Source organism: Mobula birostris, chromosome 30 (genome assembly GCF_030028105.1).
Source record: "Mobula birostris isolate sMobBir1 chromosome 30, sMobBir1.hap1, whole genome shotgun sequence".
Lineage (NCBI taxonomy): Eukaryota > Metazoa > Chordata > Chondrichthyes > Myliobatiformes > Myliobatidae > Mobula > Mobula birostris.
Window position 1 is genome coordinate 17706819 of NC_092399.1, and position 23849 is coordinate 17730667.

Consider the following 23849-nt stretch of genomic DNA (forward strand, 5'->3'; position numbering starts at 1 on the left):
GAGATGAGGGGCATTGTTGCCAAATCAGAGAGGAATCTGAGGAGGATGCTCCTTCCACTTACTCCCCTGCCTGACGGTCAAGAATCAAAGGCGAGAGTGTGGTTGAAAAAGATTGTGTTGGTGAAGGTCCAGTTTGGAGTCATTACACAGTGACAATCAGGTTCACTATACCTCTTGACAGCTTCGGGATTGGCTCTTCGGCCAATGGATGAGGACGCTAGTGCCTCGGAAATGGCAGGCAGCCTTCTCCTGTTAGCTCAGCCAGGTTTCTGTCCTTTCTTGAGATGGTTTCAATGCCAAGTGTCACTGCAGTTCCTTGGTACACAGTTCTCTTCCAGATATGGACTGTGAGGTTACAGATTTGAGAGTGAAGTTCGTTAATGCTGAGTTTTGGCATTGCTCCATTGATAACAGCTGTCCCCAAGGCTTTGCTTTAATTGGAATGTGGCCTCTTCAGCTTGATGCGCAGCAAGGTTCAACTGAGTAGATTTCGTGGAATGGAGCCAAGGGGGAGCACGCAGAGGTCAGAGTCATGATTGATGATGTCTTTAGGATATCTTGCATTAGGCACAGTCTACTCAATATCCATTTAACCTCCATTAGTAACTCTGTGAAGTGGGGTCCTGGGTGTTTCAGCTTTGATAGTGCTGAGGAAATCCACATGTCAATGCTGTCAGAAGACTGGTGGTTCTTATGCATTCTCTGTCGACCATCAACTCTTAGGGTCAGGGGTTTCATAGAGTCATGAAATTGTACAAAATAGGAACAGCTCCTTCTGCCTGCTGTATCAATGAAGACAGGCAGCCATCATTGTTGTCTGTTGCCAATCTCAGTTGCCCTCCTCTGCACTTTACTCATTTGAGTAGCTGTCCAGGTGCCTCTGAAATGTTTTCTTTTCAGTGACACAGTGCGGAGCCATGCCATCCCAGCAAACTCTGACAAGCCCGATTGATCCTAGCCTAAACTCACGGTATGTCTTTGGACTGTGGGAAGCCCATGTATTCCATACAGGAACTCCTTACAGAACGGTGCCAGGGTTGAACTCTGAATTCCAGAACGCCCGGAGCTGGAATAGCATCTTGTTCAATGTTACACTACCATGGCACCCCAACACCCACATCGTTACATTACTTGGCCCCCACCACCTCCTTATGGTGGCTCATTCCAGAACTACTCTATGAGTGAGAAATATTTACCCTTCAGATCCCCTTGAAACCTTCTTCCCCTCAACTCTTGTCTTAGACACTCCGCTTTCACTGGATCTTGCCCTTCCAGAAGCTGCAGGGCTGTTCCCTTCTTCTGTGAAGCATTGTGACTTTCCAATGAGTTTGCAGTTAATTGGTTCCTGCATCTTAAGGTGATTCTCCTTTTGATAGCCCATATTTCAGATTTGAGTTTATGAGGTCCAAAAATGAACCAAAAATGATTTTGGGAAGACCACAGATCCTATTCAACACTAGGAGAGTTTGTAAATCTATCCATCCAGCAGGAACAGGGTGTTAAGACAATTTAAAATCCATATTAAGTTGTTGCTGCCCACTTGGAGCACCTACTGAAAGCTCTTAACTTCCCAGCTTCAGGGCTGTCCTTAGAAGTATGTGGTCTTCATCTGCAGACCCTGAGGCGGATATTTCTCTTGTACTGAGAGTTCAAATGCAGTTTGTTCTCTTGCGTGAATTCCCGATGTCTAATCACAGATCTCATCACTGGCCTCACGACCAGCCTCAAGATCACTGAAAAAACTATAAAGTGGGTCTCAGAATAACTTTGTGATTACCTCATCCTGAAAAACAGTCTTACTTTACTGACTGCCATTACGAGTCGCTTAAAATTATCTCCAATTCAGAAAAGTTTCCATGACTTAATTCAAACTGACTTATGGACCATGAATCTAATAGTTAAATCCGTTCCATGTAGGGCACAGGGGAAGACCAATTAAATATGTGTGCAGTAAACTCTGGTGTTTATGGTTTCTCCAAGCAACACAAAGGAAACATTGTAGATTGATGAGAGATGAACATTACATCAAACCCCGTTGTTATGTGACGGCTTATGATGTCACATGACTAAATCACTTATAGCACCTTTGAGCTATGGCTGGAAGCCACAAGGATGTGGTTTTTATCTGGACTTCATGAGCAATTACTTTCCATTTCCTCAGTCAGATTCCAATGGCTATAAAGCTTGAACTCTGGAACTTAATAGCAGCTACCACAGTCATTTCCCACAGACCATTCTCAGCCGTCTTTCAAATATCTTACACCTTTTATAGTTTTACCTGACTGAGATTAGTGTGTTCAAATGCTGAGACATCAAACTGTCCTCTGACTTCATGTCCATAACTTAGCATTTTTTAAATGATTCATGCAGTAGTTTTGAACTAGTTCATCATCTTTCCAGACTCTCTACCACAATTCTTTTCTTTCCCTCTCATTTATTCATCTGTCCATGAGTATAGGACAAAGAGGTCCTTCTGCAACTGTACAGGGCCCTGGTGAGACCACACCTGGAGTATTGTGTGCAGTTTTGGTCTCCAGATTTGAGGAAGGACATTCTTGCTGTTGAGAGAATGCAGCGTAGGTTCACAAGGTTAATTCCCGGGATGGCGGGACTGTCGTATGTTGAAAGATTGGAGCGACTGGGCTTGTACACACTGGAATTTAGAAGGATGAGAGGGGATCTGATTGAAACATATAAGATTATTAAGGGATTGGACACGCTGGAGGCAGGAAGCACGTTCCCGCTGATGGGTGAGTCCAGAACCAGAGGCCAGAGTTTAAGAATAAGGAGTAGGCCATTTAGAACGGAGTTGAGGAAAAACTGTTTCACGCAGAGAGTGGTGGATATGTGGAATGCTCTGTCCCAGAAGGCAGTGGAGGCCAAGTCTCTGGATACTTTCAAGAAAGAGATGGATAGAGCTCTTAAAGATAGCGGAATCAAAGGTTATGTGGATAAGGCAGGAACTGGATACTGATTGTGGATAATCAGCCATGATCACAGTGAATGGTGGGGCTGGCTCGAGGGGCCGAATGGCCTACTCCTGCACCTATTGTCTATTGTCTATTTCCTCTCCTTCCCTCTCTCTGTTGCAGTATTTGAAGTTTTTCTTTAGCCGATGGGTGACTCTGCTCAGGATAGTGCAAGAGCTGGGATTGGCAGGAACCCAAATCAAAACAGGAAACTCATTGTCTGTTCATTCATATGTTTCAACCTTGGCCCAAAGCACACATCATTTCTATATAAGTCAGTTTCTTTCTGCAGGAGGAGAGAAAACTTTACAACAACGGGTTTCAAGACCACAATTTTCACCGCCATGTATGTGTTCTTTCTCTGCTGTGTAAGTATTGTTTGATGTGTACCATTAGCCATTATTATCACCGCTCTGTACAAGTTCTCAATTGGTTTCAAGACTCTTATTGTAAAAAAAACTTCAAAACTAACATTTGTGAGGAAAATCTAGTTTTATCTGTGAAAAGTCTGCATTTTCTCTTGAATTCTTAAGATCTGTCAAAAGAGATGAGCCAGTATTTTCCACAGAGGTTTACGAAGGCACTGCAGAATGACACTGTTCCTCTTGTATTCTACTGGCTGTCACATTCCTCAATGGAAATAATCTCCTCTGGTCACACAGACGGCAATTTACATCCTCTGTAAATACTGCCATCCACAGGACCTTCTTTAAAAGCCCAGGCAATGGCTGCACATATTAGAATTGTGATATAAGCCAAGCTGCGTCAAGGGTTAACTAGTTCTGACAGAACACGTTTTTTAGTCCCAGTGGTCACATGTAGGATCTCATGACCGTCAGCAATTTGTCTCTGGAGTAACCGAGTACACTCTGTGTTGCGTTCTTTGGGTCTAGCTATCAACGCAATTGGCTGGGAAGGGGAAATTGGTTGATTTCCCACTTTTGATAGCGGTCTCTAGCAGAGGTTACATTTTATGGGCTTGGTCTGTTTGTGATTCTCTTGGTGATACACGAGAATTAATGTATAATCACAATAACAAAAAGCAACCCATCTCTCCAAGACACATTCCCATTGCAAGAAATTCTGAAGCTGAAAACAAAAATGCTGGGGATATTTTTATAGATTTACCTTGAGGAAAGGTTACCAATATTCCTGTTGTTGGGTGAAATGTATTTGAATCCTGCTTACACTGAAATAGTTGTTGTTTAAGCTAATATAAAGTTTGCTTTTGATAGCTAGGGAAACGTTTTAGCAGAGTACAGGACCTGGAGATCTGTGAAGGGACTTTAACATAAGGCAATGTAGTATGTTAAGCAACACACATAAAAATTCCAGCATCTACAGATTTCCTCGTGTTTCCATGTAGTATGTTGATTTTTTTGTGAATAAATAACTGTCAAAGAGCAATTTAGATCTGAAATCATGATAATGAAACTGTTTACAAATAATATACATTATAAAATTATCAATACCAGCTAATTACACCGGAAATTCACATTGTGTATTTGGGTTCTAATCCAGCATAGCCAGATAACATCGATTTTTCTTGGTAGTAACTGTCTGGGATTTTTAACTATAACATGTAGGGATATACTAAGTTGGACACAGAAGTCCATATTTAAAGTAGTTGGGCAAAAAAAATCTATTTTCCCTTTAAACTTATGATAAGGAAAGATTGAATAGGCTTTGGCTTTATTCCTTGGTATGTGGAAAATTGAGGGTAAATTTGATAGAGGTATACAGAATTCCACCCCCCCCCCCCCACCTCTCTCTCTGGCTATCCATCCCATAGGATGATGATGGTTCCTTTCAGTCAGTTCAGTCAGAAAGGAACAACGTGTGCGTGAATGGATTTTAGGTCGAGAGGGTGGGTCTGGACCTGTGCAGCCCCACCCTCTCGACATCCCCTCCCAGATCTAGTGGCATGGTGGGGTCCAAGACGGTCGGAGGGGAAGTTCTGTTGCAGTGAGTGGCCAGACCAAGCTTCGATGCAAGGGATGCCCTTTCCGCGCTTCACGGCACGTGTTTGCTAGATGGCCGTTGACCCTACGAGAGGTTCCATCCGCCCTTTGACAGGTCTTGTTTTTTGTCCTGCGGGGTGTCTAGCCACCCTCCTGACCAGGCAAGCCTGGTGGGGGAGCCGGTTTAGTCGCCGACCACCCGACCATGTGACAGGTAGTACTGGGTTACATGGTACCTGTAGCACTCAGACGAGTGACCTGACCATACAAAATTATGAGGGGCATAGATGGGGTAAATGTAAGCAGGCTTATTTTCCACTGAGGTTAAGTGGAACTACAATGAGAGGTCATGGGTAAAGGGTGAAAGGTGAAAGGTTAAGGGTGAAAGGTTTAAGGGGATCAGGAGGGGAAACTTCTTCACTCAGAGGGTCATGGGAGTGTGGAATGAGCTGCCAGCACATGTGGTGCATGCAAGCTCAATTTCAACGTTTAAGAGAAATTTGGATAAGTACATGGATGGTAGTGGTGTGGAGGGCTATGGGACTAGGCACTTTAAAAGGGTCAGCATGGACGGAACAGACTGAAGGGCCTGTTTCTGTGCCTTACTTTTCCGTGACTCTGTGAGATCTGTCAGGGTGCATATACTGATAATTCTCCAGATCGTAAAGTTGGAAAAAAGACTTGCATTTATATATCATTTTTAAACAATCCGAAGAAATACTAAAACTTTTCAGCCAATTACGTACTTGCTTAATTAAGTCATGCTTTTAACTTAGCAAACACTTAGGAACATTGCACGTTAATTCCAAGGTCCAAAGATCTTAAAGATGTTGGAATTTGTGCCTGTACCACTGAAGTCTGTAGATTCAGGTCCTAAACCAATTGAGTATAACATTTAGACTGGCTCTCCAGAGCAGTACAACATGCTATGCTCTAAATAAAGCTGTCATTTATGTGAAACTCTTAAGAAACCCCTTTTATTATACCTGATTAGAAGTTTAACAGCTACAGTTCTATTTTGAACAAATATTCAATTGAACAGAATTGAATATTGAATAGAAACTATTCTATTCAATATTTATCCTTGAAACTAATAGTCAAGTAGTTCTAAATCTGATGATGCTGAAAACATTCAGCACATCAAGCAGCATCTGGGTAACGTGTTAAAGTTTGAACACTTATAAGTACCATGGTCTACTGAAGCAAACACCATTCATGTTAACTGTGCACAGACACAGCAGTGCAGTATTTACTTACTGCCTGTTATGCTGCTGGCGTTTAGGGCGTCAGTGAAGGTCCCTCAGCCTCGGTGGTGTTCAGAGCTCCCTTCATCATTTCAGCAGCTTCCTCGCAGTTTTCACTACTGTCAGTCATCCAAGTTCAGGGTGGAGACTCAGGAATACCGTCGCACTCAGATGTAGAGGGACTCTTCATTGCTGTTTCCATAACAACTTTGTTTTACCAGTCAGGGTTGTTAGCCCTGAGCTGAACCCCCATTCACCCGGAGGATTGGTGGACCACTCTTAGTCTGTCCTCTCCCCTTTGACCTGTTTGGCATGGGTGACCCTACCAAGAGCCAAAGCATAAAGCCCTGACTCCAGCCAGAATAGCCCTCCGGGTCATTGCGGCACGCAAGCCTCCAAACCCAAAGACAAGGCAGTGGTCCTCTTCGAGGAGCAGTACAATAGCACAACAGCTTTTTGTCATACTCCTGCTGATAAATTGCACTGGGCATCACTTGGCTGTAGCGGTTGCAGTACCACACTTTAAAAGTAATAATTTTCTGTGAAGAACACTGCAAATACTAAGCTGAGAAAGATACAACATAAATGCAAGTCCTTCTCTGGCTGGTGCTACTGGGCCAATTCTCTGAGCTGACATATCTTGTCCATTTGATGTCCGACTGAGATGCAAAAATTAAAGAGAAGAGCAACCTACCCCTCTGTATAACTACAAAGTGACAAAGTAAAGATGAGGAACACACACAAAACGCTGGAGGAGCTCAGCAGGTCAGGCAGCATCTATAGAAATGAATACACAGTCAATGTTTCAGGCCAAGATTCTTCTGCAAGACTGAGAAGAAAAAAGGGGGAAGATGCCAGAATAAAAAAGTGGGGGTAGGGGAAAGAAGCTGACTGGGAGGTGATAGGTGAGGTCAGGTGGGTGGAAAAGGTCAAAGGCTGGAGAAGAAGGAATCAGATTGGAGAGGAGAATGGACAGTAGGTGAAAAGGAAGGAGAAGGGGATCCAGCGGGGAGGTAATAGGCAGGTGAGAAGGGGTAAAAGGTCAGAGTGAGGAATAACGGAGGGGGGAGAAATTTGTTTACCAGAAGGAGAAATCAATATTCATACCATCAGGTTGGAGGCTACCAAGATGGAATATAAGGTGTTCTGTAAAGAAGAGGCATAATAGCTGGACAAAAACCAGGAAAAGGTACAGGCACAACTATGTTAGTTTATGGTTTCACAATTTGTTCAGTAAGGTCAGGGAAAATTGCAAGGGAATACATAATGTTTGCTTGTTCCGTAATTGTGAGGAAGGGAAAACAGCAAAGGCTGTGATAGGCCAGGATCAGAAGTGCAGAGGTTTGAGGGACTTCAAGTGGGGCTACACAACTTGTTAGCAAAACTGCATCTCACGGTGTTACCATGCACTAAACCCACACCTTTCACAATGGAGGATATCCATCAGGAGCAGTGATCAGTGTCACAACGTACGTAGATCCACATCCAGGATACTGCCTTCCGCCAACACTCTACGTCAGCCTTCAAAACTGATCTCGGTAGAAACCATGCTTTAGCTTATTCAAAAGTATTTCTTTTTAAAAAGGTGATCTTATTTGGATCCCTTGTCGCAGTACTACTCAGGGATTGTACCAAAGAGGGAAACTGAGCAAACTGAAGTAACATCTGGAAGAAGCTAAAGAGAGGATTTTATGAAATTCCTTCTGCTTGCCAATGCTGCTTACACCCAGTAATTAAGTTGAAAGTGGATGGTCTCTTTTTTAACAGAGCTTAACTTACTTTTTTACTGTCCCAGGATAATAACAACTGTACTTCTTCATTATTGCTTTAATTTCTGCTGTTCTGTACAAGGCATGAAGTCTTCTCTGATTTTTTGATAAAGGTTAATCACAGCTGGTTTGAGTTAGTGGGATTTTTGCCTTGGAAGTTCCACTTACAGGAAGAGAAGCTGCAGTAGTATTTAAGGTTTTGCAAGGAGTGTCGTGGGGTATCATGCAGCAGAAGGGACTGGGGAATTGCTTGCTGAACCTCAACTGTGCTGTCAAAAGCTTTGGTGTCCACGAAATGCTGAACGGTGAGAAGCTCAAGTTGAGAAAGTGAACGCTTTGGAGAGTAAAGTCTTCTGTTTGAGTCTGTCAGTCTTATGAACCTTAATGATACTGTAGATAGAATGATATTGCAAGAGATGATTGATATATGGCAATCATGTATCTTTTGAAACTTTTATCTCCAATAGCTTTAGTTAGGTTTCAGACATTTTGGGTGCCTGGTGCATATATGAAATCCTAAGTGTTGTTAATTTTTCACTGAGCCGTCATCAGCCTTGCATGCTAAAGTTCAAAGTACAATTTATTATCAGAGTATGTATATGTCACCACATACAGTACTGAGATTCTTTTTCCTGTGGGTTTATTCAGCAAATCTATAGAACATTAACTATAACAGGATCTATGGAAGATCAAGTAAAGCATAGAAGCAAATGCAAATTAAAATAAATAGCAAGGACATGAAATAACAAGATAAAGAGTCCTTAAAGCGAGATCATTGGTTGTGGGAACATCTCTACAGATGAGTGTAGTTATCCTCTTTTGTTCAAGAGCTCGATGGCTGAGGGGTCGTAACTGTTCTCGAACCTGGTGGTGTGAGTCCGGAGGATCTTATTGGCAGCAGTGAGATAAAAGCGTGACCTGGGTGGTGAGGATCTTTGATGGGTGCTGCTTCCCTACAACAGCTAGTTGATGAGCTGGATCTTCTGTCAATAAAAGGACACTGTGCCTTGTCACTGACCCAATGCAGTCATACCTTTTACAGTATCCTGAACTTCCATTGTTGTCCCAATCTTAAATGATAGCATTATTTTACTGTTTACTCATGGGAATTCCAGTGAACCAGCTGCTTATTATTCACAGCCATTACACAGAACTGCTTCCAGAAGCAAATCAGTAAATTATAAAGTGTAATTCAAATGTAAATGTTTTCCAGTTATATTGCGTTAAATGCATTCCCTTCATAGTTAATGCTACCAAGGAGTGGACACTGTTTCAAAATTAATGTTATAAATTGGATTTTGGTTTGTTTTATTTGTATTGAATTGCTGAAGTACAATCCTCACAGCAAAGGCTTTAAAATTGGTTGATCTTATCCCTGGTTTAGAGTAATGTTGTTGAAACAGAATATTTCTAGACAAATTTGCATTGCAGTTATATGATTTTATAGCACAGTACAGTAAAACAACAGGTTCCCACATTCCATCACCAATTGAGAAAGTGCAGGCATACTTGTATTCATAAAAATGAAAAGCTTTTTTGTCTCTTGTTATTCTGTCAGTTCTGTTTGCTGACTTCCATCCCCTTGACCAATGACCCTGAAGAGTTCCAAGTTCATTCTAAACTTCATTGTCGATTTAAAAAAAATAGCGGCCACAGCTATGCTGACTGCCTTTGCACATCTCTCTGAAGGTATCGTCTTTCTCAGTAATGCACTTGTATCTTCTGTTATTACTGTGTATCATCTGTACACAGTATGATATTTACTCTAAGATAAAATGGCTATACTAAACAAATCACTGTACACATTGCAAAGATTGATTTCATGTTAAATTCCAGTTCCTTTTTACTTAAATCACTTTCTTTCTTCTTATTATCAACAAGAAATGGCTGACGCTGGTGAGGCTAGCTTTTAATGCCAAACTTGAATTGCTCCTGAGTTGGTGATAGTGAGCCATTTTTTGAACAACTACAATTAAATACTTGTAGACAAAGATACTGTTGGGTAACTCAAATAGTAATCAAAATGAACTCATAGTTTAGGTACTAGTACTGTTTGGGCATATTCTGGACTTAGGATACATAGCAAAATAATAACTTCAACTATCTTCAGCAACCAATCGTTAGACCTGAACGTGGACTGTAGATTAAACTTAAAATGCAGCTCTGGACAAAAGGCTCCCAGAGTTGTGAACAGCAGTTAACTGAAAAAGCAGACAATGCTGATTGGCATTGATTTTTGGGTGTTTGGAGTGTGGGTGTGAAGAAGGAAGTGTGGAAGTTGTATGTAATTCAAAGGAAGTTTTGTAGATACATTGTAAATATAGAATTGTCTTTTGATCTTTAGTATAGAAAATGTCATGTAATACTGGGTCGATCAGGCCTCTTCCTCTGAAAGGGTTTCAATATGATGCCCGCTGCTCATTTTTGTGAATATACCACTTTTCTATCCACTAGCTTCAGTCTCTCTCCAGTGACCTTGTGTTTAGTTTCTTTTCCAATACTGCCGGGTGAGGCGCAACAAGGAAGGTATAGTGATATATTTCCGAATCAGGAATGTTTAACTACCAGGGAACTTGAAGTGAGATTCATCCCTTGCTCTTGCTGTCTTGACCTTCTGATTGGTAGAGGACGTGGATTTGAATGGTGTGGTCAGAAATGCTATGGTTCATGCATTGGGACTCCATGACACAGGGCATACTTTAAAAACTATGTGATCTGTTTTCCCACCACAAAACTGGGTGAGAAGAAGATGCCATTAGACAGGCAAAAGCAGTGAATTGCAAGGGAGATCAAGTTGCAAAGCAATGCAAGTGACTTATTGCAAGTAAGTGCCTATGGCCGACCGATCGATTCAATCAAAGTGCTGGAGGAATACAGTAAGGTCAGGTAGCATCTATAGAGAAAAACATGTACTTGACATTTAGGGCCAAGACCCTCTGTCCTAATGAAGGGTCTTGGCCCAAAATATCAACTGTTTATTCCTCTCCCTAGGTGCTTCCTGATCTGCTGAATTCCTCCGGCATTTTGTGCATGTATGTTGCTCAGGATTTCGAGCTTCTACAGAACCTCTTGTATTTACATCTTAACTTGTTCTCTTTTTCTATTATACTAGCCAGACATGAACGTCTTAAAAGTTGCTTGAAATTCCAGCATCTGCAGATTTCCTCGTATGAACGTTTTACTCCTCTTTCTATTGGGCTGTCCACAACCTGATGCTGTAACTGCCTCATACTTACAGCATCGTCTTTGGTGATCACAGTTGATCTAACTTCATGATTTTAGTGACAAATGGTATTTAAAAATGGACAAACTGGAACCTCAAGCAAACATAGGAAATGCCATTGCATCTGCTTTGTTTGTTAAATGTTATTACCTCTGTGACGGAGAGACAAGAAGATGCTAAAAGAGGCATTCATTCTCAGGAACATTGAATCATTGAGGCAAAACTGTCTGCATAGTCCAAATAAGCCTTCGAGCTTTATCACAGCCTGCGGCTAGAACAATAGCTGGTGTTTTATCAAATTAAGCCAGGGTTTTATGCACTGAGAAAGGATTTTGGCAGTGATTACTTCACTCTATCAATTCACAATGATGAGAGGAAGTTTGATTTGGAAGCCGATGATGATGAAATAACACTTGATCCCTGCTCAGCGGAGCAGAAGCCCAGCAGTGCTACAGCAAACTAATTCTACTGTTTGTGGAATTGAACCTTGCACTTTCTGGCTCCCCTGCTTCACAGGGATGAATCAAAAACCATTGCTAACAAGAAGCAGGGCAAGAGTCTGAATGCTTAGAACCACTGTTTCTATTTTCCAAATGTATCGTCCCATCATGGAAGTATCTACTTGTAGGATCATTAACCTGCATGCAAGTAAAGCCTTCCTTTAGCCAGAGGGTGGTGAATCTATGGAATTCATTGCCATGGAAGGCTGTGGAGGCCAAGTCATTGGATATATTTAAATCGGGGTTGACAGATTCTTGAATGTTAGGGTGTGAAAGCTTGCTTGGAGAAGTCAGGAGAATGGGGTTGAGAGGGAAAGTTAGTCAGCCGTGACGGAATGGTGAAGTAGACTTGATGGGCCGAATGGTCCAATTCTGCTTTGTTGTCTTATGGTTATATAGTCTAAAGAATGACGTGTACTTGCTACAATTGCGATGAATATTTTTGTTGATATTTGCTCTTTTGTCACAAGGCTAGAAAAATACAATTATTTTAAACCCACATGTATGAATGTTTTGTGTAACTATTATGATTACATCTTAAATAATGACCCTCATTTTATTTTCAGTCAATCCTTAATTGTTATGATGTTGTCTCTCAAAGTTCAAAGTTAATATCGAGTTTACATATATGTCACCATATCCAGCCTTAAGATTCATTTTCTCGTGGGCATACGCAATAAATCCATAATAGGATAACAACCATAAGAAAACCAGTGAAAGACCATACCAACTGGACATTCTACCAGTGTGTAAAGACAAAACACAAAAGAAAGAAATAATAATGATAAATAAGCAAACAATAAATACTGAGAAAGTGGGATGAAGAATCCTTGAAAGTGAGTCCATAAGTTGTGGGAACAGTTCAGCGATGGGTCAAGTGAAGTTATCCCTTTTACTTCAAGAGCTGTATGGCTGAGGGGCCGTAACTGTTGCTGAACCTGGTGAAGTGAGTCCAAGCACAATGCAAGAAGTTCTATACGAACCGTTTGGATACCTGTAAAACAGGGAATACTCAAATGAGAGATCGTCTCTCGTACTTTCTGAACAAAGTTTTTTTTCAATAGATTGCTTCATCCGTTTTCACCTGGATTCGGGACTCACCAGCTGAAACAGGTGTGTGCCTTGGGGCAGCAACAGAAAACGCACAAGAGACTGTGGTGCCTTTCCCTGAGGGAAATGCAGCTGCTGCTGGCTGACTCCTCCCACTTGGGGCAGGTCAAGTTGGAAAATGGATTGAAAGTACTAAATGTAAAGAACCTTCCTCACTAGGTATGCCTGAGTGTTAAAGCACATACGTTTCAGTGGCCACTTGATCAGGTGCCTTATGGACGTAATGGAGTGGCCACTGAATGTGTGTATATCTGTGCTCTTCTGCTGCCGAAGCCCATCAACTTCCAGGTTTGACACGTGTGTTCAGAGCCACTTTTCTGCACACCACTGTTGTAACGTGTTTTTTTTTGAGTTACTGTTATCATCTGTCAGCTTGAGCCAGTCTGGACATTCTCCTCTGACCCCTCTCATAAACAAGGCGTTTTCGCCCACAGAACTGCCACTCAGTGGACGGATTTTGTTTTTTTTGCACCATTCTCTGTAAATTCTAGACACTGTCGTGCATGGAAAAACCCAGGAGATCAGCAACTTCTGAGATACTCAAACCACCCCATCTGGCACCAACAATCATTCACGGTCAAAGTCACTTAGATCACATTTCTTCCTCATTCTGACGTTTGGTCTGAACAGCTTGACCACATCTGCATAATTTAATGCAGTGTGTCGCTAGCACATGATTGGCTGATTAGATATTTGGTGAAGAAGCAGCCGTACAAGTGTAAATTATAAAGTGTCCCCTGAGTATATGTCTTGTTGAAAACGTTGTTTTCAGTTATTGCACGCAGCAATACCAATGTCCTCCGGTGTTTAATGGGATTAGTTTAGATGGGTGATTGATGGTTGGCACAGACTTGGGGTGGGCTGTAGGATCTTTTCTTGTGCTGTATCACTCCAACTAAATGACACAGGACTCCACCATTCTCACTGTTCCACCTTCTTACCCACGTAACCACTCAGAAATGAGAGTAAACGGAAACTCCCACTTCAAATGCTCGATGGAACAAATCCAACGTGCTCCAAGCTTTCTCTGGCTCCTCATAAACACTTGCACATCTTATTACATCAACTAGTTGAGTTGGCATAACCTGGACTGCTTTCTTGTGAGGTTATGATTCAATATGCTTTGCATGATTTTAAGCAGTAATTATACATGAATTCCAATTTCAGTAGCCTCTCCAGCTGTAGATCCAATCTTCCACCTCTTTTTGAGATGGAGAAGAATGCTATCTTCCTTTTTATTTAAACAGCTGGAAGTTTTAAAGTCAGTAAAGCAGATGACAAGTTGTCTTTAAGACGTAAACATTTTGGAGTCAAAGTGCTTGCTATCAGCTGCCACTCTCTCAGTGGTGATTTGGAATAGCTGTTGACCGCTGTCGGAACACTTGGGTTACAAATTTGAATACGTATCGAACAAGGCTTGTTCTCCCTCCTGCGGTTTTGGCTCCATCAGCAGGGCAGTTCGAGGGGTGACAGACTTCCCTTGACTTTTCATGCTTGTGCCAAGTCAGTGAGTGCTGGCTGGCATAGTTAGAGCTTCAGCTGCAGGCTTGGCAGAGGTCACTGATCTCAGCACAGGGATCAAGAACTGAACCTGGAAAAGGATGGAAGTGCATTTTTTTTTCAACTTAACATCACTTGTCTTTAGCACTGCCCCGACTTCAAAGCTGAAAAAGTTGTCTGAAGGTTCATGAGAGTTTGAACAGGATAGGTAAAGGAGGAAATGTTTCCACCGGCAGATACCTGAGGCCACGATTCAAAGTTAACTTCCCTGGAAGGGAGATTTGCAGCTTCACTTCTCCAACAGGCTGTGGTTTATTTTTGAGCTGGTTAGATTAGATTATGAGGACACTCAGTCCTCATTTATTGTCATTTAGTAATGCATGCATTAAAAAATGATACAATGTTCCTCCAGTATGATATCACAGAAACACAGGACAGACCAAGACTAAACTGACAAAAACCACATCATTATAACATATAGTTACAACAGTGCAAAGCAATACCGTAATTTGATGAAGAGCAGACCAGGGGCACGGTAAAAAAAAGTCTCAAAGTCCCGATAGCCCAACATCTCACGCAGACGGTAGAAGGGAGAAATTGTCCCTGCCATGAGCTTCCAGCGCCGCAAACTTGCCGATGCAGCATCCAGGAAGCACCCGACCACAGCGGACTCTGAGTCCGTCCGAAAACTTCGAGCCTCCGACCAGCCCTTCGACACCGAGCACCATCTCTGCCAAGCGCTTCGACCCCTGTCCCGGCTGCCGAACAACAAGCAAAGCCGAGGACTCGGAGCCTTCCCCTCCGGAGATTTTGGATCACACAGTTGCAGCGGCAGCGAAACAGGCATTTCAGAAGTTTCACCAGATGTTCCTCCATGCTCTCACGTCGGCCTCCATCAAATCAGAATTGTGCACGGCATTCTACTTGACAGATAACAGATATCATTCACCAGAGTGGCCGCGCGCGCTGCATCGCGCCGCCATCTTCTCCTCTCCTGGTACCCTCTTTACAAGGATGGTGGACCTAGATTCAACAGTAACTTTCATAGGGATAGTGATGCACAATTCAAAAGGGAAGTGGTTCAGGAGTCTGGGACTAATTAGATTGTTCTATCATAAAAGCTGTCACAGACATTATGGTCTGCTACTACCAGTCTATATCTATTAGGATGTTTGTGGAAGCAAGATTGCTTCAGGATGGCAGGTTCATTCCTTGTACGTCCATAAATCTAAGAACGATTTTAACAGTAGACAATTGGTTAGACTTAATAATGGAATCTTTTGGGCCTAACTTAGACTGAGATCAGAGTTTTTTTCTCACAATAGCTGCAGGATATAGAGTTGTTGCCTTTGCATTCTTCCCCTGAACGATAGAGTACAGAACAGCTTTCAGACCGATAATACTCCGAATCCTCGGCAAGATGACGCTGTTAATACACGGCGGCGTTTTGTGGGCTGCTCCCAAAACGACTAGCTATTCTTACTAAATATACTTCTTCGGGACCACAATCACTGCAACCCACAAGCAGCTTGTAATTTTCCTTTGGGAGTTGTGCTTTTGAGCTGTCTGAATGGTCTGTCGTTTTTGCAGTCTCTTGAAGAATTCAACAATTGAAACTTTGAGGATTCAAGTACGTTCCCCCCCCCCCACCCCACCCCCACCCCCGGACTGGGACACCAGGGTCTGAGAGCGAAAAATGAAATAATGTTTAGCCAATTTAATCACCAAGCCAGATTAAACATTTTTAAGGCGTCACGGGCGGCAGTCCCATCCCTTCCTCCTGGGTTTGACCCAACTCTCTTTTTCCTAGCTGCTACCATCAGGCGGGTGGTGCAGCAACCTCTGATCCACACTGCCACGTCCAGAAGTAATTGTCGCCCTGCGGCTTTTGGGCTCTTGGGCCGGCTTCACTTGCTTCACAGGTGGCGGACTCCATTCCGTTGCTGTGGATTCATCTTTGAAAACTCTGGGGTTCATGTTCTGTGTGTTACTTGTTTAATGTTTGCATGATTTGTTCTTTTTTTAACACATTGGACGTTTGTCAGTCTTTGTTGAGCGGCTTTTCTTCGTAGATTCTGTTGTGTTTCTTTGTATTGTGGCTGCCTGTAAGAAGATGAATCTCAAGGCTCTATATGGTATACATACTTCAATAATACATTCATTTTGATCTTTGGCTTGTCATAACCTGAATGGCTAGGAGGCTAGTTTTAAAGGTAGGTATCTTTGATGGTTTTCTCTAGCTTATTCAGTGAAGAGGCACAATCCACGTTCATTCAGTTCAAGATCCCAAGTTCAGAACAAGAATTCCATTTGCAAACTGTGACGTTTGCACTGTGGTTCAAATCCTCTGCTGCTTTACTGAGCTGGGAATGCTGATACTCGATCTAAGGCTTGTTCCAACATAAAGATCTAATGCATAGCTAAAATCTGACACATGTAAAATTCATGAAACAGTTGTAATCAATCAAAAGTCAGTTAATCAAGTAAAGGGTTTGGGCGACAGGGGGGAATGGAATGAAGTGCATTGAAAGAGACATGTTTTTGCAGGCTTAATTCCTTCAGTGAATCTAAGTGTCCAAATTTAATTTAAAAGAGGCACAACATGTGGAAACATATTACCCGGTCTGATTACACCTTTCCCACAGTGGTTGGTGTAAAAGGGTAATCCAAATCTAATGCATGTACTTTGTGAGGAGCTGCAGAGATGTGAAGTGATCCATGAAAGAACATGAAAAAGCACTTACTAAGAAGTAATTACTGATGCTTTCTTCAGTCATAAAGACAATAGTGAAGATGCATGTTACTCTCAAGAAGAGGGAAAGATAGAGAGGCTATCATGGAGGGAGGGAGTAATTTGAAGCTCCTGGCTGTCAATATCTCTGAGGATCTAACCTGGACCCAATATATTGATGCAGCTGCAAAGAAGGTAAAACAGCAGCTATATTTCATTAGGAGTTTGAGGAGATTTGGTTTGTCGCCAAAAGCACTCGCAAATTTCCACAGGTGTATCGTGGAGAGCATTCTAACTGGCTGCATCAACGTCTAGAATGGGAGGGGTGTTTACAACACAGGATCCAATTAAGCCACAGAGAACTGTAAACTTAGTCAGCTCCATTGTGGGCTCTAGCCTCCCTGGTATCCAGGACATCTTCAAGGGGTGATGTCTCAACAAGGCAGCGTCCATCATTAAGGACCCCCAACACCCAGGCCATGCCTTGTTCTCATTGTTACCATCTGGAAAGGGGTACAGAAGCCTAAAGGCACACACTCAACAATTCAGGAACAGCTTCTTCCCCTCTGCTATCTGATTTCTAAATGGACATTGAATCCATGTATACTACCTCATTACTTTTTTATTTTGATTTTTGCACTAATTATTTAATTTAACTATTTAATATATAAGCTTACAGTAATTCATGTTTTTTCTATTATTATATATTGCATTGTACTGCTGCTGTAAAGACAACAAATTTCGCAACCTGTGCTGGTGATATTAAATCTGATTCTGAATATTGGGCTACTGTCAAACACATTTGAGCTCTCATCCCAAGTTAAATTGCTGTTTTTAGTCGACCGCTTAACTGAAAGCTTAACATAAAGAGCTTTTTCTTGACCCCAATTTTTAAAATAACTGTCAGTACAAAATAAAACTAGCAATTATATTGGGTCTTCATGATGTCGCCAAGTGCTTAACAGACAGAGAAGTAGTTTAGAAATGAAGTTACTTCTGTATTTTTGCAAAGGTGACGTCAAATTGCGCACCCCACGCTCCTACAACTAGCAACGTGATAATGATCGGTAATGTAGATTTCCTTTAGTGAAAGTGGTTGAACGTTAAATATCAGTCAGAGTGCAGAAATAACTTTCCTGTTGTTTTTTTGTAAAATATACCATGGAAATTGTTATATCCAACAGAGAGAGAGAGAGAGAGAGAGAGGGAGGGAGGGAGAGAGAAGAATAAATGCCAACTCTTCTGTAAATTAGTACCTCCCACAGCCAGGAATTCTTTCATTTTTGTGTGGATAGAAGTGGGATTTGAACCCACAATCCCTTGCTCAGAAAGAAGAGTGCTACTGGTTGTACCACAAACGTGACTCACTTCCTTTAAGCCCAGCAATGTGTTCACTTGGACATAAAGGGATGGTAATTTGAATTAATAATGAGCTACCTTAATAGCCCATGTGTTGCATATTCTGATGATAAGTCATCTTCCTGCCTAAACGAGTCTTTTACTTGGCATACAGTATGAGAGAGTTGTAGAATGCTGTGCACCCCAGCCTGTCAGTGTTAATCCTGTTGATAGCGTGGATACTTGTTGGAATCACCTCGTAAGTTCTAACTTTATTTTCTTCACATTTTTTTCATGCTGCCTCTAGCAATGTGACAACGTTAGCTTAACCATAGCTTGTTTTGTTCAAGAATGTTGTGAGTTGGGACACATTGTTTGCTGGAGTTTTGTATGCTCGATGCAGTTTCAGCAATAGGAATTCTGCAAGTGTGGAGAGCATTTGAAAGTTTTCAAAGTCAGCCTGTAGAGGTTTAGATAATAACGGGGTGGTTGGCTTTAACCATCTGTTGTAAAAATGACAAACTTTTCCACGATTAACTGCATGAATGATGCTCTAATCATTTCAGTAGTAATGTGTTAGTGTCTTGCAAGTAAAGCACAATTGATAATAAGGATCAGATTCATTTTCTAAATACATCACACCATATTAGAAATCTGTAGACCTGCAGGTTCCCATTATTTAATCTGTGTTGAAAATTGTACATTTGCTAAGTACTAATAGTTAGTAAAACAGGGATATATTCACTTTAGTGTGAACAAGAGTTTAAAATTAGGCAATGTGTTTTAGTCCATTTCAAAGAATGCCTGTTCATTTTTAATATTCCCGTTCTTGCCTTTCATGTTCTAAATTGCTTATTACAACTAATACTTCAAAGTGAATTTGATTGTCATTTTTTTTCTGACTGGCTTTTGCTAGCTTTACTGCTATTTCCTGAGCATGAAGTGAAGTGTGCCTGTTTTTTTTTGATTCTCTTCACTTTCCTGTCTTGATCTGTTTTAATGACAACAGTTAGCTCGGTAAATGAGGGCACCAGTGTGACGTGGAGCTGAGCTGTCTGCGTATCAAGCCATTAACGTCTAGTTTGAACTGGGGTTCATGGGTTCTTGATATAGGGCCCAGCTCTCCATGTGGCACAAGAGGAAGAGGGAGGAACTAAGTAATGACCTGGAAATTTGATTGCATCACTCTTTCCTTATTTCAGCAATCTCCCCCAAAGTGAGAATGCATTTTGGACGGAGGTGAAATTCTATGAAATTCTGTGTAATTTGACATCATTCCAGAAATTTAACCAGGCATTTTCAGTTGTTTCCTCATGTTTTAAGTCTGCTGATGTCTGCAATGGGTTCCATAATCAAACTTCATACATCACTGCCACTCATTTTACCCATCTGGTGATCTTTACAGCTAAGTACGAGCAAGGCATTGGGTATATTTAAAGTGGAGTTTGATAGGTTCTTGATTATTAAGGGTGTCCAGGTTATGGGGAGGAGAAAGGAGAACAGGATTGAGGGGGATAACTTTCCAGCCACTGTGTGTACAGAGTTTGTACATTCTCCCCGTGACCTTGTGGGTTTCCTCTGGGTGCTCTAGTTTCCTCCCATATTCCATAGACCTAGCAGTTGGTAGGTTAATTGGTCATTATAGATTGTGCCATGATTAAGCTTGGTTTAAATAAGGGGGTTACTGGGTGGCGCAATTCGAAGGGCCTATTCCATTCTGTATCTCAATAAATACATAAATCGGCCATGATGGAGTGAGGGAACAGACTCGATGGGCTGAATAGCCTAATTCTGCTCATGTATCTTATGGTCTTAGGTGCATCAGGAAGTCACAGAAGAATTATCTCTTTGCTATCTTTTATGGTTAAATTGTCTGGCAAGACTTGTAGATTTGATTCAAATATAATCAGTGGCTATATTGGCAAGTTGCCGGTGTGGAATTGTGTGCCAGCGTGAGTCATTGTCTTCAGGGAGAGAAAAAAAAAGTTGTGTCAGGGCTGGGGAATGGACCAAGAGTTCACCACAGGTCTGCGGATTCCATATCCCGTTCCTCAAAATTTCCTATATATCCCTTTCAGGGTGGGAGGGGAAATGTTTAGAGTAATTTCCAGTCACTTTCCATGAATCTTGCCAACTACTGAAGAGCAACAGGCTTCCCACTTCTAGAAGTTTGCTTGAGATAAATAAGCGGCAGCAACTGCATGCACTGTTAACAAGTAATCTCTAAGCAAAGTCTTTTCTCTTCGCAGTGACGGCTGTCTGTAAAAGATGAGTGAACGCTTTGATTGTGACAACTGCAAAGAGTCGCTGTACGGCAGGAAATACATCCTATTTGAAGACAGCCCCTACTGCATCCCATGCTACGACACCTTGTTTGCAAATACCTGTGCTGAGTGTAAAGAGCTGATTGGCCATGAAGCGAGAGTAAGTACTTGCATATAATTAAAAAATAACTTTTACTTTTGATGCACTCTTCTCATCTACTAAATCTGCCATTCCAATTCTTATCATTCTTTATTATTATCACTTTTATTTTCTTTTGTATTTGCCCAGTCTGTTGTCTCTTGCACATTGTTCGTTTGCCCGCCCTGTTGGGTACGGTCTTTCATTGTTCCTATTATGTTTCTTGAACGTACTGGGTATGCCCACAGGACAAGGAATCTTAAAATGGTGACAGGTGTGTACTTTGATAATAAATTTACTTTGAACTTTGAACACATATGCAGTTAAGCTGCTTGGGAATTGTATATGAATATTTCAGCTGAAGTTTGAAACCCTCTTTCTGCCACTTAAAAATCAAAGTTATCAAGGTACAAAATGAAACTGTGTCCCTTCCTATCTGTGGACTTATCTGTTAAAAGCTTCCGTAAAATAGGGAGCAGGATGCCGATTGCTCCCGCTTCACGCATCTTCGCAAACGTCAAACTCTGTTGCATTGGCAGCTGGGATTTCTAAGAAACACAAGCGATTCTGCAGATGTTGGAAGTCCAGAGCAACGCACACAAAATGCTGGGGAAACTGCTCTGGTGAAGGCCCTCAGCCCAAGAACCTTGACTGCTTATTCCCTTCCGCAGATGCTGCCTGACTTGCTGAGTTCCTCAGCAGGTGAAGCATTTCTTCACTCCAAAATGCTCTCCTCTTCCTTCCTCGATTGGTGACTGTCCATTCGCTCAGCAGCTGTGTCTCCTTTAGTGAGTGATCCTTGATGGCAATATTCCGCCAGAGAAGGAGCAGAGTTATGAGAGAGAATCCGCGTCCACGTTTTCCACCCTCCCCCCTCCCCCCTGTTTCTGGAGAGAGGGGCAAAAGACGGTAAGAATGACTAACGTGGTCACCCCCCCCACCCTCCACTTACAGACATCCCACCCTGCAAAAACTCATTTCAGGGAGGTAGCACCATCAATTTGCGGGAGACTTCCAGGAGAGGTGGGGTGTCTGCAATAGCGTAGCTCCTTGGCAGCTGGCCAGCTAGTTTAAATAACGTTACCTATGCTAATGAACGAATGACACCTATTAAACTCACCTCAACATGTCTTTTACATTTTAACCCACCATGGGCAATAGAAAAGTCACTGTTGCAAACAGTGCAGCGAGCAACACTGTCATTATTTTGACCCCTACTAGGCAGGGGTACACTTTAATGTATTCTGGGGTGATGTACGTTTTATTTTTTTTGGAACACTCTGCCATGGTGCACTCTTGCTCTCGCTCTCACGCTCTCTCTTGCTTTCTCTTGCTCGCTCTCAAAAAAATTGATTTCCGTGATATTGTATATAATTTGCGGGCATCAGGGAGCCACTATTCACATGCGGGAGACTCCCAGAACTTCCGGGAGAGGTGGGGTGTCTGCATTTATGAAGGGCCTGCTTCCACTTTTAGTACCAGCCAGTCACACTACAAACTCCTTGGGGCCCACGAACGAAAGGCGATTTTTACAATTGCTTCTTGTGGAGTAAAGAAGGTTCATAAATTACCCTTTCCCACATCCCACATTTTTCAACTCCATGTGCATCACGATCCATTATCCCAATTTATTCCTTATTGCCTTCTTTTCAGGTACGTACCTTTATATTCACGCTAGACCAGTGCAGGAGGCTTCTATTGAAATCTAACAGTAAAGTGATTGGGACATACCACTCCATTTTGGTCAGTCCATCCTCCTCCTCAACTGGATTTGTATCTCCTCCTCTTTATGCTCCCACTCAGTGTTCACTGTATTATCAATTTTAACTTCCTCAAAAGCTGGGAATGCAAAAAATTCATTCTCATATGTAGTATAACCCAGAGCATGTTTCCCAAGTGCCTTCTTCAATATTAAAGCCCCTCCGAATTTTTGAGGTGGTGTATTCTTTATGTAGTGGGCACGTGGCCAAGTGGTTAAGGCACTCGACTAGTGACCTGAAGGTCGCTAGTTCGAGCCTTGGCTGAGGCAGCATGTTGTGTCCTTGAGCAAGGCACCTAACCACACAGTGCTCTGCAACGACACTGGTGCCAAGCTGTATCGGCCCTTGCCCTTCCCTTGGACAACATCGGTGTCGTGGAGAGGGGAGACTTGCAGCATGGGCAACCGCCAGTCTTCCATATAACCTTGTCCAGGCCTTCGCCCTGGAGAGTGAAGACTTTCCAGGCACAAATCCATGTTCTCGCAAGACTAATGGATGCCTTTTATTATTTATTATTCTTTATGTGTCTTCAGACAATGAACTTAATCCTTTCCAAAATAAATAGGTTGCATTTGCCTTCGTTGTATTTCCTCAAAAATTAAATGATTTCCTCTAATTGGAAGTTAATTCCTGTTCAAAGTAAGCATAACCAGAACAGTGAGCATATTAATATCTTGCCACAGTAAATAATGTTTAAAAACTTCCTTTGAAATTGCATTCTGTGAGGATATGACCAGAGCACAAAGTTCTATTGTATGACTTGATTCTTGTTTGATAGAAACAGTCATTAATGAACATAAATCAAAAAGTGAATGAAATTACCATGTGTTACTCAACTTCCCAAATGAACAAAGGTTTTGGAGTTTGCATAAGCTGTACTTGTCCATGTATTTCTTTGTATTCTGTTATGACTTCTTTTCCCAAACAAACTTTGACTCTGCAGATGACTTTGGGAATATCGCATGCTTAGAGTACTACAGCCCTTCAGCCCACTTAGCCTATGCCAAACTATTAATCTGCCAAGTCCCATTAACCTGCATCTAAACTATAGCAATCCATACCCCTCCCATTCATGTGCTGCTCCAAGTTTCCCTTCTCCTAAATGTTAAAATCGAACCCATGTCCACCACTTGCACTGGCAGCTCATCCACAATCTCACCACCTTCTGGGTGAAGAAGTTGCTCCTCATGTTTCTCTTAAGCATTTCACCTTTCAACTTAGCCCTATGACCTCTTGTTCTAGACTTAACTCAGTGGAAAAAGCCTGCTTGCCTCTCATAATTTTGTTTCCCTCTATCAACTCTCCCCTCATTCTACCACACATCCCACCCTGCAAAAACTC

General features: G+C 42.0%; 1 protein-coding gene across 5 annotated transcripts in view; it reads left to right on the top strand.

Moving 5' to 3' along the window:
- The window catches only part of fhl3a (four and a half LIM domains 3a), a 132190-nt gene that overhangs the window by 85262 nt on the left and 23079 nt on the right, over positions 1–23849 (top strand). For 3 of the 5 annotated variants that reach the window (XM_072247220.1, XM_072247219.1, XM_072247221.1), the window contains one exon: positions 20595–20769. In XM_072247220.1, coding sequence (XP_072103321.1) covers positions 20614–20769 — 156 coding nt within the window. In that variant the 5' untranslated portion in view covers positions 20595–20613. Of the gene's footprint in view, positions 1–3236; positions 3338–18369; positions 18605–20594; positions 20770–23849 lie in introns of those variants that run through there. The other 2 variants (XM_072247224.1, XM_072247223.1) reach the window with 2 other exon arrangements.